Source organism: Eurosta solidaginis, chromosome 1, assembly GCF_040869045.1.
Source record: "Eurosta solidaginis isolate ZX-2024a chromosome 1, ASM4086904v1, whole genome shotgun sequence".
In the NCBI taxonomy this organism is placed as follows: domain Eukaryota; kingdom Metazoa; phylum Arthropoda; class Insecta; order Diptera; family Tephritidae; genus Eurosta; species Eurosta solidaginis.
The window spans coordinates 45,438,977-45,455,880 of NC_090319.1; the positions used below are offsets into that span (position 1 = coordinate 45,438,977).

Sequence of the window (16,904 nt, forward strand, 5' to 3'; positions counted from 1 at the left end):
TGGTATAGTTGAGCACGTCTGTAATATGGCCATATAATTTCAGTGATGTGACCTATTGCTCCACTAACAAGTCCCTTAGCAACGCCAACGTTAGATCTCAACATAACTTTAGCACCAACAAATATTTCTAGTTTTTTTGGAAGACCTACTGTTTTGTTAATGTCTGAGTGTATTATATTATTAACATCAATCTGATCACTGTCAACAACCAATCGATAAAAACGTTGAGTGAATAGAGCGGAACATTTTTATGCTCACTAATTTGTCGTAAAGTTACAACTGTGCATTCCAAGAAGTTATCACTAAACAACTTCGCCAGCAGTTGTGCTTTTGGAATGCGCCCCATGCTTTGTTCAACTCATTCAAATGAATTTGTATATATGTATGTGCATACACATTAGGGCGGGTCGATTTAAAAATCGCTCATTGCTCTGTGAATATCGTATTCTAGAGATCAAAATAAGAAACTTTGCCGATGGAACCATACCTCTAAAACGAATTGTGATGTCCCCCCCCCTTTGGGTCGAACTTTTGGGTAGGGGCAATTTCAATTCTACGTGCTGTGTCTTGTGTTGGCTTAAAAAAAACAACACAAGCAATTTTACGATCTGCAATTGTGTCACATTGATGCCTTCGTTTTTTAAAACAGTTGAATAAAAAACCCACACAACTATGTTTACGACATGCAAATGCATCACAGTGATGCCTTGGTTTTAAAAGGGGGTTGTAAAAACGCTAATTTCTAATAATTTTTTTTAATTTCTTTTCTATTACTAAGTTTAATTCATTTTTTCATTTACATATGTTCTGACTAAATAAATTTCTAAAGAGAAAAATAAACTCCAAAAAGAAACAAGTAAGGAAGGCTAAGTTCGGGTGTAACCGAACATAACGTTACAATAACGTAACTCCCCCTGTATTTCCTTATTCACCTAAACCTGAACCTCCCTGTACTTATTTTGCTATAGCATAGCCAACAACCACTTCTTTTATAGCATATTCAACAACCAACTAAATTGCGAACCAATGAAAATCACAATAATGGTGCGTTGAATTCTCAACCAGTTTGCGTCACCACCCATATAAACACTGAATTTGCATTTTCGCAATTCAGTCCTCGCAGGTGAGCCAGCGGGAGTGGATGTCTTTTTAAAGACATATTTTTCCCTCCTGCTAGCTAGCTGAGTGGAAGGGGCGCCGTCATGGCGCGAGTCACCCTTCACTTAGGTAAGGACGACGGGGAGGATGCCTTGTGCTACTTTGCCCCCCGCGCCCTCCTAGGTGTTGAGTGGCCCGACGCCCTCATGGCCATTCAACCCCTCCCCCTCAGTTCTAGCTTAGGCTGGCTGAGTGGAAGGGGCGCTGTCATGGCGCGGGTCACCCTTCACTTAGGTAAGGACGACGGGGAGGATGCCTTGTGCTACTTTGCCCCCCGCGCCCTCCTAGGTATTGTGTGGCCCGATGCCTTAATGACCATACAACCCCTCCCCCTCAGTCCTAGCTTTGGCTGGCTGAGTGGTAGGGGCGCCGTCATGGCGCGGGTCACCCTTCACTTAGGTAAGGACGACGGGGAGGATGCCTTGTGTTACTTTGCCCCCCGCGCCCTCCTAGGTGTTGAGCGGCCCGATGCCTTCATGACATTTCACCCCTTCCCCTCAGCTCTGGTTTCGGCCGTGAGCCGATGCGTGCGCACAGGGGCTACCGCTGTGCCGTTAAGGTGCACTTCCCCTCCGCCCACGGGTCGACCCACGGTGTATCGGCTGGTACAACCCCGCCCTCCTTACGCACCTTCTACTAGTGTGCAAGTAGGGAGGCGGGGGTGTCCAGCGGTGAAACCAGCACTAACGAGTCCTCGCAGTCTCTTCCGCAGGTGACTGACCCCGCGACTACCACAGCTGCCGAAGAAGAGCGACTAGAGATCCCGTTGCAGCCGACCGACCAATACCAGCCCGTTGGTACGCCTATCCGACCCCGCCCGGAACACGCAGCCGCTGTCCAGGTAAACCCCGTCGCCGGCCTATTTTCTCTCTCTCTCTCTGCCCTGGTACGCGCTCCGTAGCCCACCGCCGCTGCCGTCGCACCGTCGCCCCTCTGGTGCCACCGCTGCTACGACGACCGTTGGCTGTTCGCCATCCTACCGCCGTTAAGCCGCTGTATCCGTCCCGCCGCTGCTACGACGACCGTTGGCCGTTCGCCATCCTACCGCCGTTAAGCCGCTGCATCCGTCACGCCGCTGCTACGATGACCGTTGGCTGTTCGCCATCCTACCGCCGTTGAGCCGCTGTATCCGTCCCGCCGCTGCTACGACGACCGTTGGCCGTTCGCCATCCTACCGCCGTTGAGCCGCTGTATCCGTCCCGCCGCTGCTACGACGACCGTTGGCCGTTCGCCATCCTACCGCCGTTGAGCCGCTGCATTCGTCACGCCGCTGCTACGACGACCGTTGGCCGCACGCCATCCTACCGCCGTTAAGCCGCTGCACCCGTCACGTCGCTGCTACAACGACCGTTGGCCGCTCGCCATCCTACCGCCGCTAAGCCGCTGCATCACCGTCCATCCAGTTCGCTGGTGCCGTCACTTCGTCTATACCGCTACACCCATCCGTCCGCTAATACTGTCCGCCGTCCAGCCACTGCGCTCATACTACTGTACCAATCCGTCCGCTAATACTGTCCGCCGTCCGGCCGCCGCGCTGATCCCGCCGCTGCTCCCGGACAACCGTACCATCCCGCCCGCTACTGCACCGCCGCTAAACCACCGTACCGACCCCTCCGCTACTACTACGCCTATTAGCCACCGCCTCCATCTTTGCACGGAAAGCTGCTGTCCGCCTAATATCCCCAGCCGTGTGTGCGTGCGTTCGTAACACATAAATATCGCGTATTTATTCAGTAGGGGTTTGTGGGACCTTTACTCGACTCTGGATTGACTGAGTGTTACCCCAGCCTTAGACAAAACCCACCTCATACTCAGTTGAGAGCTATGGAGACAAAATAAGGAAAATCAGTCTGGGGTAACTCTGGAATGTGGTTGTATAACATGTTTATCAAATGAAAGGTATTAAAGAGTATTTTAAGAGAGAGTAGGCCATAGTTCTATGGATGAACGCCATTTAGGGATACGCCATAAAGGTGGACCAGGGCTGACTCTAGAATTTGTTTGTACGATATGGGTATCAAATGAAAGGTGTTACTGAGCATTTTAAGAGGGAGTGGGCCTTAGGTCTATCGGTGGACGCCTTTTCGAGATGTCCCCATTAAGGTGGACCAGGGGTGATTCTATAATGTGTTTGTACGATATGGGTATCAAATGAAAGGTGGTAATGAGTATTTTAAAAGGGAATGGGCTTTAGTTCTATAGGGAACGCCTTTTCGAGAAATCGCCATAAAGGTGGACTAGGGGTGACTCTAGAATATGTTTGTACGATATGGGTATCAAATGAAAGCTGTTAATGAGTATTTTGAAAAGGAGTGATCCTTAGTTCCATAGGTGGACGCCGTTTCGAGATATCGCCATAAAGGTGGACCAGGGGTGTCTCTAGAATGTGTTTGTACGATATGGTAATCAAATGAAAGGTGTTACTGAGCATTTAAGAAGGAGTGGGCATGAGATCTATAGGTGGACGCCTTTTCGAGATATCGCCATTAGGGTGGGCCAGGGGTGACTCTAGAATGTTTGTACGGTATGGGTATCAAACGAAAGGTGTTACTGAGCATTTTAAGAGGGAGTGGGCATGAGGTCTATAGGTGGACGCCTTTTCGAGATATCGTCATTAGGGTGGGCCAGGGGTGACTCTAGAATGTTTGTACGATATGGGTATCAAACGAAAGGTGTTACTGAGCATTTTAAGAGGGAGTGGGCATTAGGTCTATAGGTGGACGCCTTTTCGAGATATCCCCATTAGGGTGGGCCAGGGGTGACTCTAGAATGTGTTTGTACGATATGTGTATCAAATGAAAGGTGGTAAGGAGTATTTTAAAAGGGAGTAATCCTTAGTTCTATAGGTGGACGTCTTTTCGAGATATCGCCATAAAGGTGGACCAAGGGTGACTCTAGAATGTTTGTAAGATATGGGTATCAAACGAAAGGTGTTACTGAGCATTTTAAGAGGGAGTGGGCATTAGGTCTATAGGTGGACGCCTTTTCGAGATATCGCCATTAGGGTGGGCCAGGGTGACTCTAGAATGTGTTTGTACGATATGGGTATCAAATGAAAGGTGGTAATGAGTATTTTAAAAGGGAGTAATCCTTAGTTCTTTAGGTGGACGCCTTTTCGAGATATCGCCATAAAGGTGGACCAAGGGTGACTCTAGAATGTTTGTACGGTATGGGTATCAAACGAAAGGTGTTACCGAGCATTTTAAGAGGGAGTGGGCATTAGGTCTATAGGTGGACGCCTTTTCGAGATATCGCCATTAGGGTGGGCCAGGGTGACTCTAGAATGTGTTTGTACGATATGGATATCAAATGAAAGGTGGTAATGAGTATTTTAAAAGGGAGTAATCCTTAGTTCTATAGGTGGACGCCTTTTCGAGATATCGCCATTAGGGTGGGCCAGGTATGACTCTAGAATGTTTGTACGATATGGGTATCAAACGAAAGGTGTTACTGAGCATTTTAAGAGGGAGTGGGCATTGGGTCTATAGGTGGACGCCTTTTCGAGATATCGCCATTAGGGTGGGACAGGGGTGACTCTAGAATGTTTGTACGATATGGGTATCAAACGAAAGGTGTTACTGAGCATTTTAAGAGGGAGTGGACATTAGGTCTATAGGTGGACGCCTTTTCGAGATATCGCCATTAGGGTGGGCCAGGGTGACTCTAGAATGTGTTTGTACGATATGGGTATCAAATGAAAGGTGGTAATGAGTATTTTAAAAGGGAGTAATCCTTAGTTCTATAGGTGGACGCCTTTTCGAAATATCGCCATTAGGGTGGGCCAGGTGTGACTCTAGAATGTTTGTACGATATGGGTATCAAACGAAAGGTGTTACTGAGCATTTTAAGAGGGAGTGGGCATTAGGTCTACAGGTGGACGCCTTTTCGAGATATCGCCATTAGGGTGGGCCAGGGGTGACTATAGAATGTTTGTACGATATGGGTATCAAACGAAAGGTGTTACTGAGCATTTTAAGAGGGAGTGGACACTAGGTCTATAGGTGGACGCCTTTTCGAGATATCGCCATTAGGGTGGGCCAGGGGTGACTCTAGAATGTTTGTACGATATGGGTTTCAAACGAAAGGTGTTACTGAGTATTTTAAGAGGGAGTGGGCATTAGGTCTATAGGTGGACGCCTTTTCGAGATATCGCCATTAGGGTGGGACAGGGGTGACTCTGGTATGTTTTTGTACGATATGGATATCAAATTAAAGGTATTAATGAGGGTTTTAAAAGCGAGTGGCCCTTAGATGTATATGTGAAGGCGTTCTCGCGATATCGACAAAAATGTGGACCAGGTGATCCAGAAAATCATCTGTCGGGTACTGCTAATTTATTTATATATGCAATACCACTAACAGTATTCCTGCCAAGATTCCAAGGGCTGTTGATTTCGCCTTGTAGAACTTTTTCATTTTCTTCTACTTAATATGGTAGGTGTCACACCCATTTTACAAAGTTTTTTCCAAAGTTATATTTTGCGTCAATAAACCAATCCAGTTACCATGTTTCATCCCTTTTTTTGTATTTGGTATAGAATTATGGCATTTTTTTCATTTTTCTTAATTTTCGATATCGATAAAGTGGGCGTGGTTATGGTCAGATTTCGCCCATTTTTTATACCAAGAAAAAGTGAGTTCAGGTAAGTACGTGGGCTAAGTTTAGTAAAGATATATCGGATTTTGTTCAAGTTATTGTGTTAACGGCCGAGCGGAAGGACAGACGGTGGACTGTGTATAAAAACTGGGCGTGGCTTCCACCGATTTCGCCCATTTTCACAGAGAACAGTTACCGTCATAGAATCTATGCTCCTACCAAATTTGAGAAGGATTGGTATATTTTTGTTCGACTTATGGCAATAAAAGTATTCTAGACAAACTAAATGAAAATGGGCGGAGCCAGGCCCATTTTGAAATTTTCTTTGATTTTTGTATTTTGTTGCATCATATCATTACTGGAGTTGAATTTTGACTTAATTTACTTATATACAGTAAAGATATTAAATTTTTTGTTAAAATTTGAATTAAAAAAAATTTTTTTTAAAAAGTGGGCGTGTTCTTCATCCAATTTTGCTAATTTTTATTTAGCACATATAGAGTAATAGTAGTAAGGTTCCTGCCAAATTTCATCATGATATCTTCAACGACTGCCAAATTACAGCTTGCAAAACTTTTAAATTACCTTCTTGTAAAAGTGGGCGGTGCCACGCCCATTGTCCAAAATCTTACTAATTTTCTATTCTGCGTCATAACGTCAACCCATCTACCAAGTTTCGTCGCTTTATCTGTCTTTTGTAATGAATTATCGCACTTTTTCGGTTTTTCGAAATATTCGATAACGAAAAAGTGGGCGTGGTTATAGTCCGATATCGTTCATTTTAAATAGCGATCTGAGATGAGTGCTCAGGAACCTACATAGCAAATTTCATCAAGATACCTCAAAATTTACTCAAGTTATCGTGTTAACGGACGGACGGACGGACGGACGGACGGACGGACGGACGGACGGACGGACGGACGGACGGACATGGCTCAATCAAATTTTTTTTCGAATCTGATTATTTTGATATATGGAAGTCTATATCTATCTCGATTCCTTTATATATGTACAACCAACCGTTATCCAATCAAACTTAATATACTCTGTGAGCTCTGCTCAACTGAGTATAAAAACATAGGCATTTCAAAGTGGGATTTTCAAAATTTGCCCCTACGACCCAAAGGGGGCGGGGATATCAGAATTCGTTTTGGAGGTATGGTTCCTTCGGCAAAGTTTCTTATTTTGATCCCTAGAATAAGATTTTCACAGAGCAATGGGCGATTTTTTTTCCTCCCCACAAATCGACCCGGCCTAATACACATGTTCACATGTTCATGTGTTCTTGCAACAACAAAACGTTAAATACATACATACATATGAATATACAGATTTTCGAGAAAACATATCGTATGTGTTTGCCAAAAGTGGCTTCACTTCGGATATCAACATCTTCGGTTATCAGATCTTTCGCGTTCAACGCTAACGCGGTGTCAGGATGAAAAAGACTCAACCAAATTACTGATACGAATCGCTACGTCTAAATAACCCTGACTGAGTATGAGTACACGATTTTTTATATTATGATGCGAATATATTGGGGCATATTCATAATCGAAATAAAATGTGACTAAGTTAGTTGAATCATTTTTGACAGAGAGCACATATAAAATTGTGTCAAACAGTGCTAACTAACTTAAAATCATATTTTATTGTGACTTTGCCTATGTCGCGTTCAGTTTACAACTACTCATTGCAGATCTTTGCTCTGTGGGTTAAATCTGTAAAACAAAATCCAGAAAAGTATGTAACATTGAGCGATAACAGCCTAACTTCTAGGTTCGTTGTATACACAAACAAAGCGAAGTTACCTCGTTCTTCAGCCGCTGTAGGTTATTCGCCATCCCTCTAAACAAAGGACTTAGGCTTTTATTCCCTTCTGAGCACAAATCTTTACCGATAACTCTGTTGTCGATTAATTTATCGAATTCTCGCAAAGTAATATTGCATTGTCATCGGAGTTATACACGTGTGCAAAATTTCAGCTCAATCGGACACCGGGAAGTGTATCAAATTTAACTTGCAAGATTTGATTACAGAAAACAGCCAAGTGAAAGTAAATAAAAGCTTATAAAAAACATCTGACAGTATTTAAAAAAAGTACTCGTAAATTTCGACGTGTAAACATACCGAAAACTAATGTTTTTAAGTTATTCAGAGCTCGCCCTATGGCTAAAGATATACCACAACAGAGGTAACTTTATCGGTTTAAAGATGTGTCATCGGTTGAATATTAAAGTTTTATATGTATCCTTTTCGAGCTTATTAAATAAATCAAAACACCAAAACTAAAAATCCGAAAACCCAGTAATTTTCAAATCAGTTATTTATGTACCTCAACTCTCTGAACGACTCGCGACGTCAGATTGTTACAATAAAGAAAATATTAAAATAGCACATAAACCTAAAAATACCTTCAACAACTTTTTCAACAAAACAAAACCTAAAATACCCGAAATGGAAAAAAGTAACGTAGTTTATGAAATTCCATGCATAGGAGGTAAACCAATTAGCCTTGCCCTAGTGTTTATGTAGGAACAAGCAAACAAAAATTGAAAAGTAGACTTGCCCCAACACAAGTCGGATTTAAAACATTGCCATAATGTAATGAATCAAAAAACAGCACTCACGATGCACTGTAAAATGAGAACACATACACCAAATTTTGAAGAAACAAAGATTCTCCAGCAAGAACAACATTATAGCAAACGTTTCACTCTATTCACTCTAGAACTGTTACATATCGTCGACAAAGATACAAACATTAGGCTCAATTATAAGACAGACATAGCGAACTGCGCGCACAGCTACAAATATTTACTTTCCAATAAGACAGCACACAACTCCACGTCAGAGAGAGCAGACGTATAAATAAATGCAATATATGTACGTATATTTTGTTCAATTTTATAATTTTTAATATGTACAATTGTCAATGTTTTATTTTATTTTGTTTTGATTTTGTCAATAGTTACGCCCTGAAGACGGCTACCGGAAGAGTAACCGAAATATATTGGTAGTAAAACTTAAGCATATTGTGTTTTACTCAATTTGACCTGAAGCCAACTTTAAACAAAATAAGTAATAGAATCGATAACTTTTCTTAAATATGTCTAGAACTTTTTCGTAACGAACTGATAACTTTTCGATTGTCAATCTATAAGTTTTCGATAACTTTTGGATAAAAATCGGTAACTCAGTGATAACCCTGTTATTGAAATCTAATATTTTTAAGTTGTTTAGAGCTCGCCCTATGGTTAAAGTTATAACAGTGGTAACTTTATCAGAAACAAATAAGTTCGGGTTCCTTAAGAAGAACTTCGTCGGCTTCTTATATTATCGTAACAATCGAAACCGACAAGTTTTTGTTATATTATCGGCTTATTATAGATAGCGAATCATTATCGTCGATTTAGCGATAATGCAGTGTTAGTTCTAATCAAATATTCACAATATTGCCATAGTACAAATAGATTTCTTTGTGTGCTCACAATCGTTTATTTTTATACCCAGTTGAGCAGAGCTTACAGAGTATAATAACTTTGATTGGATAACGGTTGATTATACAGGTATAAAGGAATCGAGATAGATATAGACTTCCATATATCAAAATTATCAGTATCGAAAAAAATTTGATTGAGCCATGTCCGTCCGTCCGTTAACACGATAACTTCAGTAAATTTGAGGTATCTTGATTAAATTTGGTATGTAGGTTCCTGGGCACTCATCTCAGATCGCTATTTAAAATGAACGAAATCGGACTATAACCACGCCCACTTTTTCGATATCAAAAATTTCTAAAAACACAAAAAGTGCTATAATTCATTACCAAAGACGGATAAAGCGATGCAACTTTGTAGGTGAGTTGAATTTGTTACGCAGAATAGAAAATTAGTAAAATTTTGGACAATGGGCGTGGTACCGCCCATTTTTAAAAGAATGTAATTTAAAAGTTTTGCAAGTTGTAATTTGGAAGTCGTTGAAGATATCGAGATGAAATTTGGCAGCAACGTTACTCCTATTACTATATGTGTGCATAACAAAAATTAGTAAAATCGGAGAACGACCAAGCCCACTTCAAAAAAAAATTTTTTTTTAAAGTCAAATTTTAACAAAAAATTTAATATCTTTACAGTATATAAGTAAATTGTGTCAACATTTAAGCCCAGTAATGATATGGTGCAACAAAATACAAAAATAAAAGAAAATTTCAAAATGGACGTGACTCCGCCCTTTTTCATTTAATTTGTCTAGGATACTTTTAATGCCATAAGTCGAACAAAAAATTACCAATCTTTGTGAAACTTGGTAGGGGCTTAGATTCTATGACGATAACTGTTTTTTGTGAAAAAGGGCGGAATCGGTTGAAGCCACGTCCAGTTTTTATACACAGTCGACCGTCTGTCCTTCTGCTCGGCCGTTAACACGATAACTTGAGCAAAAATCGATATATCTTTACTAAACTCAGTAAAAAATAGATAAACTAAAGCACTACGACCAATGATGCCTAAAGCTCGCTAATAGCACGAATCTTTATTTTTACAACCAAAACTTTATTTATAGATTTGGATTCCAAATAAGAGCGAAGAAGGGACCTGGACATGATAACAGCATTTAGAAATCTTAATAAAAAACACGTGTCACAGGTTTGAAGCCAATGGACTCCTAAACTACTGAACCGATTTTGAATTTGTTTTGCACCCCGTGTGTAGTTTGATCTAACTTGAAATATAGGATAGGTTATATTTCAGTTTATAGTCGCAATATTATTTTATTTCAATTTTTTTTTATTTGTTTATACGTAATATTAAAATGTTACGTATACGCAGTTGCACTCATATTTTCAGGTGGTGCGGATATACTTCCGTGTAATTGCATGGTGTTTAATTAGACAACCTGCTTATCAATAAAAAATATTATAGCGAATGATATCAAGTATAGCACATCACCAGTTCTGGCTAGAGGGGGGAGGGGAGAGGGGGTTTGTGAGTGGACCCGCGATTTAGAGGCACTATGACATTTTTTTTAATACAGGAGAGTCTTTAGTTGTTCCATGTGCAATTTTTAAGCCGAATTTCAAAAGCAACGAAAAATATTGTTACGAATATTAGCAAAACTAAGGGGTGCTGCTATCTCTAAGCTGATGCTAAGCAGTGACGTGAATTCACATCAATAATTCAATCATTATGTATCTACATAAAGGAAACAATAACTGCGTCTACATATATGTACCATGTACGTATACGAGCAGCGGAGAGTCAATGCACAAACACATGCATATATCTGAGATACTCCTATAAGTATGCAATGAGAAAAACTATAAAATTGTGCAATTGTAGTTACAGCTGAGATGTTTGAGAGCTACTGGACTAGTAGATTCTGGAAGCGTCTAGAAGATGCGAAGGTTGAAATCAAAGAGTATAAAAGGCGACAATTGTAGAGGCGCTGGAATTCAGTTTGATTTGAGTTGTCAAGTAGTTTCGACTAAGACGCTATCTGGCGAGCAAGAGCAGTGTTATTTTGAATAGTATAGTTTGGTTTGAGCTATCAATCAGTTTGGTTATTAAGCAAGCTATTCGTTGCACAGTTTGAGTGTTATTGTGAAGTACTTTAATAAAGGCCATTTTGCATAATTACAAATTGGAGTTATTTATTCAACAGTTTAGTGATTCGAACTGAGCAGAGGATTGCAAATAAGAGGATTTGCAGCAAATTCGTTACAATATTATAGTGAAGTGTGAAAAATAAAAATCAATATATATAAAAAGAAAGGCTAAAATGTGTGTTATTTGGTCGCCGGTGTTTGAATAGATGCGTCGGTCAATTTTGTTCACACTTTCACACAAGTTGCGTAAACCTCACGCGGGGGTTACTACAGGTACAGGGTCTTGAGACATAGGCCAAAACGTGGGCCAGTGAATGCCTAGACAGTGTTTATACAATATGAATATCAAATGAAAGCTGTTGATGAGTGCTTTGGTACAGAGTAATATATTATCCAGAGACGGACTGGGACTGGTATTAGGACTAGGACTGGGACTGAGACTCGGAGTGGGACTGGGACTGGAATAAAATACATACCAACCTCTGGGACAGGCAATAAGGGATGCAGAAGAATGAGAAGGAATTGAGAAAAGAGAGAAAGAGAAGGAGATTGAGAAAGAGATAGAATGAGACGAAGATGGAGATAGATGAAGCGAAAAAGACGGAGGGAGGAGTGAATAAAAGGGTTAGGAAAAAGGGAAGAGGGTGGGGGGGGGGGGGGGTAGAGTCAGACGGAAAAAGCTTACTAAAATGTATGCAGATAGGCTAAATTTAGGGCAGGACAACGTCTGTCGGGTCTTCTAGTAATATATAATATCTTAAGTTTTGGATATCTTCTTCATACAAAGAAACATTACAAAGTGGAAGCATATTTGTAGGCGTGCCGATCACTCAGTAACTCTTTTTGGGTTATGTCATTAAACCATGCGTGCTCAAAATAAAATTGTGCTGAATTAGTACTTTTGGCAAATCATGTACCCAGTTTGAAAGAAGATATAGTTTCCTAGTTCTTATGTTAAACAACTAAATACCTAATAGCGAGAAAATCCCGCCTAAAAGTGTGCTATAAATATAACTCTTTTAGCAATTATCTCCTTTTTTTATTTTCAATAATTAAAAAAAAATGTTCCTAATTATTTAAATGAAACTATGCAACAGTGTTCTCGATACATTTCGAAAATTTAAAAAAAAATTTATGAAAATTTGAACTTTTGTTAAGAGTTCTCTGCAATTTTTTGAGAATGCAGTTGTGTAGCCAAATCAATTACAGTGTAAGAAATTACAAATTATTGGCATCTCGAAGTTCGCATTGATTTTTAACTACTTTTTCCGAAAGGCGTTTGAAATTTCCTTCAATATAAAAAATAAAGCTATGCACCCTTCGTATAGCCCTAAAAATGTTTGGGATACAAAACTGCATACTCTAAAAAATCTAAAATCGTTCTAAATGAAATGTTCGAAATTTTCGTAACATTTGCTCGTATTTTTCCGAAAACATTTTTTAGTTTGGTTTGTTTAGGTATTCAAGGGGTTGATAAGCGCAATACAGAGCTTTATAGCTTCAAAGCTTCCACAACAACCCAATTATCAACCTCAACTACGCGAGGGGCATCCTGTTACAAATATGAATGTATCATACATATATTTAGCCGGCGGAGCTCTGGCGACCCCAAATTCCTCATGGAACAAGGGGGGGAGGGTGGTTGCGGGATGGCCTAGAAGGTTTAATGTAGTCATATTAATCGTTCCCGAGATGGTTGGGCTAGTAACTTAACGGTGCTTTGTTACCTGAACCTACCGGATCTATATCCGGCAAAGGACCCTCAACATCACTAGCACTCCCCGAAACCTCGGGGTGTGTTTTTGTCGTTAATTCAACAACAACAGATTGGTTGTGTAGTTTCAGTAAGGAAATTCATGTATTTTGTTTAAATCCTTATAAAATTAGCGACACTTCATACTAACACTTGGAAATTCCACCATTTCACGTAACCAACACATAAGTTGCTACATGTTGATAAAGATTTATTCGGCATTTTCACTTCTGTAATAAAAAAACTATGGAATAAATAATCGTGAAGGGTTGAAGTGTTAGTATGAAATGTCAAGCCCGCCTACATTTTTAAACAGCTTGGCCAAAGGAGTCTTGTCATCCCTTAAATTTTAAGTGCAAATATAAAAAATACCATTTTCACTCTATTGCAAGTAAATTTTCTAATATTTTTGTCACTGTATGGTTATGTAAAGCGTTGTGGTAATAATAAAACAATCGTTGTTATTGTTAGTACCAATGATAGTTTTGTAGCTTTACCCTGAATTGCATTCGTTGTTACGTGGTTATGTTGTTCAACTTCTTGCCAATTTGGCCAAGTTTGTATTTCGGCATACAAAGCAGCACCTGGACACTCTGTACCACGCACCTGCCTATGGCCATACAGAATATAATCCTCTTGCAAATTGCCAGTTTTTACTGAGTAATCAATAAAATCATGCGTTACGGCTAACATTGTTTGGGTCGGAAGTTGTGCTGTGTGAAAATAGAATTAAAACGTCTATGTTCGAATTTGTTTCTTTATATGTATATTCAACCTGCATCTTACCTACATAATCACCAATGAGCAATAGCCCTATACTACGACTGTTATAGTTGGGTGCATGTGAACCGATCACGTTATAACCACGCCCCACATATACATTACTATCACCACAAATAGCAAAACTATAGCCAATATCACTCCAACCATTCGTATCCATGTGAAGATTCTGTATATATTGCATGGCAGCTATGCAGTCTTGATTCGTATAAGCAGCAGATGGTACATATGAATGATGAAGGATGAGAAAGGGTGCAGACCCCTTAAAATTTGCTTCACTTTCTTTTGCGGGACGTGCACCCCATCCGTTGCGTTGTATTAAATTCCAATTCACTTCGGATTTTGTTGCAGGTACTGTCAGTGTATTTATTTGTAAAAAATATAAAGCAATTTCAATTCAAATGAAACCTTTTTCAAGTTCGAAAACTATCTCAGAATTTTTGTCATAATCGCCCTACCTCACGTCAAAATTCATTGAATTTATGCTCAGAGCGGGCGATTTTGTAAAAGTTTCTGAGATAGAACTTTTCTAAACATGTCTTACGTAGGGCGTTCTTCAATTAAAATTTGAAATTGGTTGTTTTTCTAACGTTTTGAGTGATATGAAAGTTTTCCAATCGACATTCGAGATAGTTTAATATTCCACTCAGAAGTCGATATATGAAGCTACCAGGGTACGCTTTTAATACCACAATAGTTATTGGGTGTAAAAGCAAGGTGCAAAACTTGTAAGTCTCAAAAGCCAAAGAATAGTTTCATTTGAAAAGAAAAAAGTTTAATTTGATTTGAAAAAGTTTCATTTGGTTAATAAAAAGATTCATTTGAATTGAAAAAAATTTCGTTTGAATTGAGAAGTTTCATTTGATTTGAAAAAAGTTTCATTTGAATTGAAAAAAGTTTCACTTGATTTGAAAAAAAAAAATTTTCATTAGATTTGAAAAAAGTTTCATTTGATTAAAAAAAAGTTTGACTTGAAAAGAAAAAAGTTACATTTGATTTGAAAAAATTAATTTGATTAGAAAAAGTTTCGTTTGAAAAGAAAAAAGTTTTTTCCATTAACCAAAAACTCATTTGTTTTGAAAAAGGTTCAACTCATATAAATACAGTTTTATTTGATTTGAAAACTAGTTTTATTTGACTTGAAAAAAGTTTCATGTGAATTGCAAAAGTTTAATTTGGTTAGAAAAATTTACATTTATTAAAAAAAAGTTATTTAGAAAAAAAATTTCTTTGAATTGAAAAAAATCTCATTTGATTTGAAAAAGCTTCAATTGATTTGAAAAAATTTACATTTGATTTGAGAAAAGTTTAATTTGAATTTAGAAAAGGATAAAAAAGTTTTATGAGATTTGAAAAGAATTTCATTTGACTTCAAAAAGTTTCAAAGATTTGAAAAAAGTTTACTGATTTAAAAAAGTTTCATGTGAATTGAAAAGAAATTTTGTTTTAAAAAAACTTTTATTCGATTTGAAAAAATTTTCTTTAATTTTTTTTTAAACAAGTTTAATTTGTTTCGAAAAAAGTTTCATTCTATAAAAAAAAGTTTAACTGAATATTTTAAAAGTTTAATTTGATTTGAAAAATTTTCATTTGAATTTAAAAACGTTTAATTTGAAAAGAAGAAAGTTTAGTTTGTTTCGAAAAAATTTTCATTTGAATAGAAAAGGCTTAAATGGATTAGAAAAATTTCCATTTAAAAAAAAAAAAGTTTTATTTGCATTGAGATAAGTTTCATTTAATTTACAAAAAGTTTCATTTAAAATGAAAACAATTTTATTTGATTAGAAAAAAGCTTCATTAAATTTCAAAAAAAGTTTCCTTTGATTTAAAAAAAGTTTAAGTTGACAAGAAAAAAGTTTCATCTAATTTGAATAAAGTTTCATTGGATTTGAAAAAAGTTTCTTTTGATTTGAGAAAACTGTCTTTTGAAAAAAAAAAAACAGGTTTGACCTGAAAATGCTATACTTAGCTTACGTGAATGGCTAAAGTTAGCAAAATTTTCTTAACTGTTTTTTAATACTTTTTTCTTTTTCTTTTAAACTTACCAGCCAATAAGTGAATGCCGTTCTGAAATGTCAACAAAACTGCTAGCAAATATTTCATTGTCATATTAGTGGAGTTTTTACGTCTGTTGATATTTCTCAAACTTTCTCTGAACAAATGTGTAAATAAATTTAATCGGATGCAGCTTTTATACTTCAGTATGCAAGCGAATTTTTGATAGGTGTTGTTGGTTTTTTACACAGTATAACAAATCATGATATTTTATGCAACAAATTGCTTGTGTTATATTTTGAAAATATAATTTTTGTTCAACAAATTATACCTGCTACAGCTTTGAAACCATATAAGAACTTTTCTCTTGTTAAAAGATTCAAATTTCATCTTAACGCTTTAATCAGTAACCATGTATATAAATACTAGCAGACCCGGCAGACGTTGTTCTGCCCTAAATTTGGCCTATCTGCATACATTTTAATAAGCTTTTTCCGTCTAACTCTGCCCTACCCTCAACACTTTTTCCTAATCTTTTTATTCACTCCTCCCTCCGTCTTTTTCGTTTTATCTCCATCTTCGTCTCATTCTATCTCTTTCTCAGTCTCCTTCTCTCTTTTCTCTTCTCCCCAGTTTTTCTCCTTCGTCTTCATCTCTTATTGGCAGTCCCAGAGGGTGGTATGTATTTTGTTCCAGTCCCATTCCGAGTCTCAGTCCAGTCCCACTCCGAGTCTCAGTCTCAGTCCTAGTCCTAATCCCAGCCCAGTCCGTCTCTGGTATACTTCCCGGAAAAAAGCATCGTAAATACTAATATAGGCAAATTTATATACGAAATTTCAGGAAAATCGAATAGGACGTATGTAAATAGGTATGTGGGTATTATTAATTCTTGTCTTTATTTCGGCTTCGCATGCATATTTATCAGTTTTGGCAGGTCGATGCGACTAAATCGAATATCACAATGAACTTTAAAGCTCCCAGCAACAGCTTTCATTTGATATCCATAATACACACAC

The 16,904-nt window shown here is 38.3% G+C and overlaps 2 protein-coding genes across 2 annotated transcripts in view; one reads left to right on the top strand and one right to left on the bottom strand.

Annotated features, from left to right (window-relative positions):
• LOC137252734 (trichoplein keratin filament-binding protein) overlaps positions 1-16,904 on the top strand; it is a 310,267-nt gene that overhangs the window by 177,370 nt on the left and 115,993 nt on the right. The window lies entirely within an intron of this gene.
• On the bottom strand, positions 13,537-16,031 carry LOC137236510 (peptidoglycan-recognition protein SB1-like). Its single transcript, XM_067759218.1, has 3 exons — positions 15,939-16,031; positions 13,900-14,247; positions 13,537-13,826 (listed from the first exon to the last, which is right to left on the bottom strand). Exons 1-3 carry the CDS (start codon positions 16,000-16,002, stop codon positions 13,537-13,539), a joined length of 702 nt encoding a protein of 233 aa, XP_067615319.1. The 5' UTR covers positions 16,003-16,031.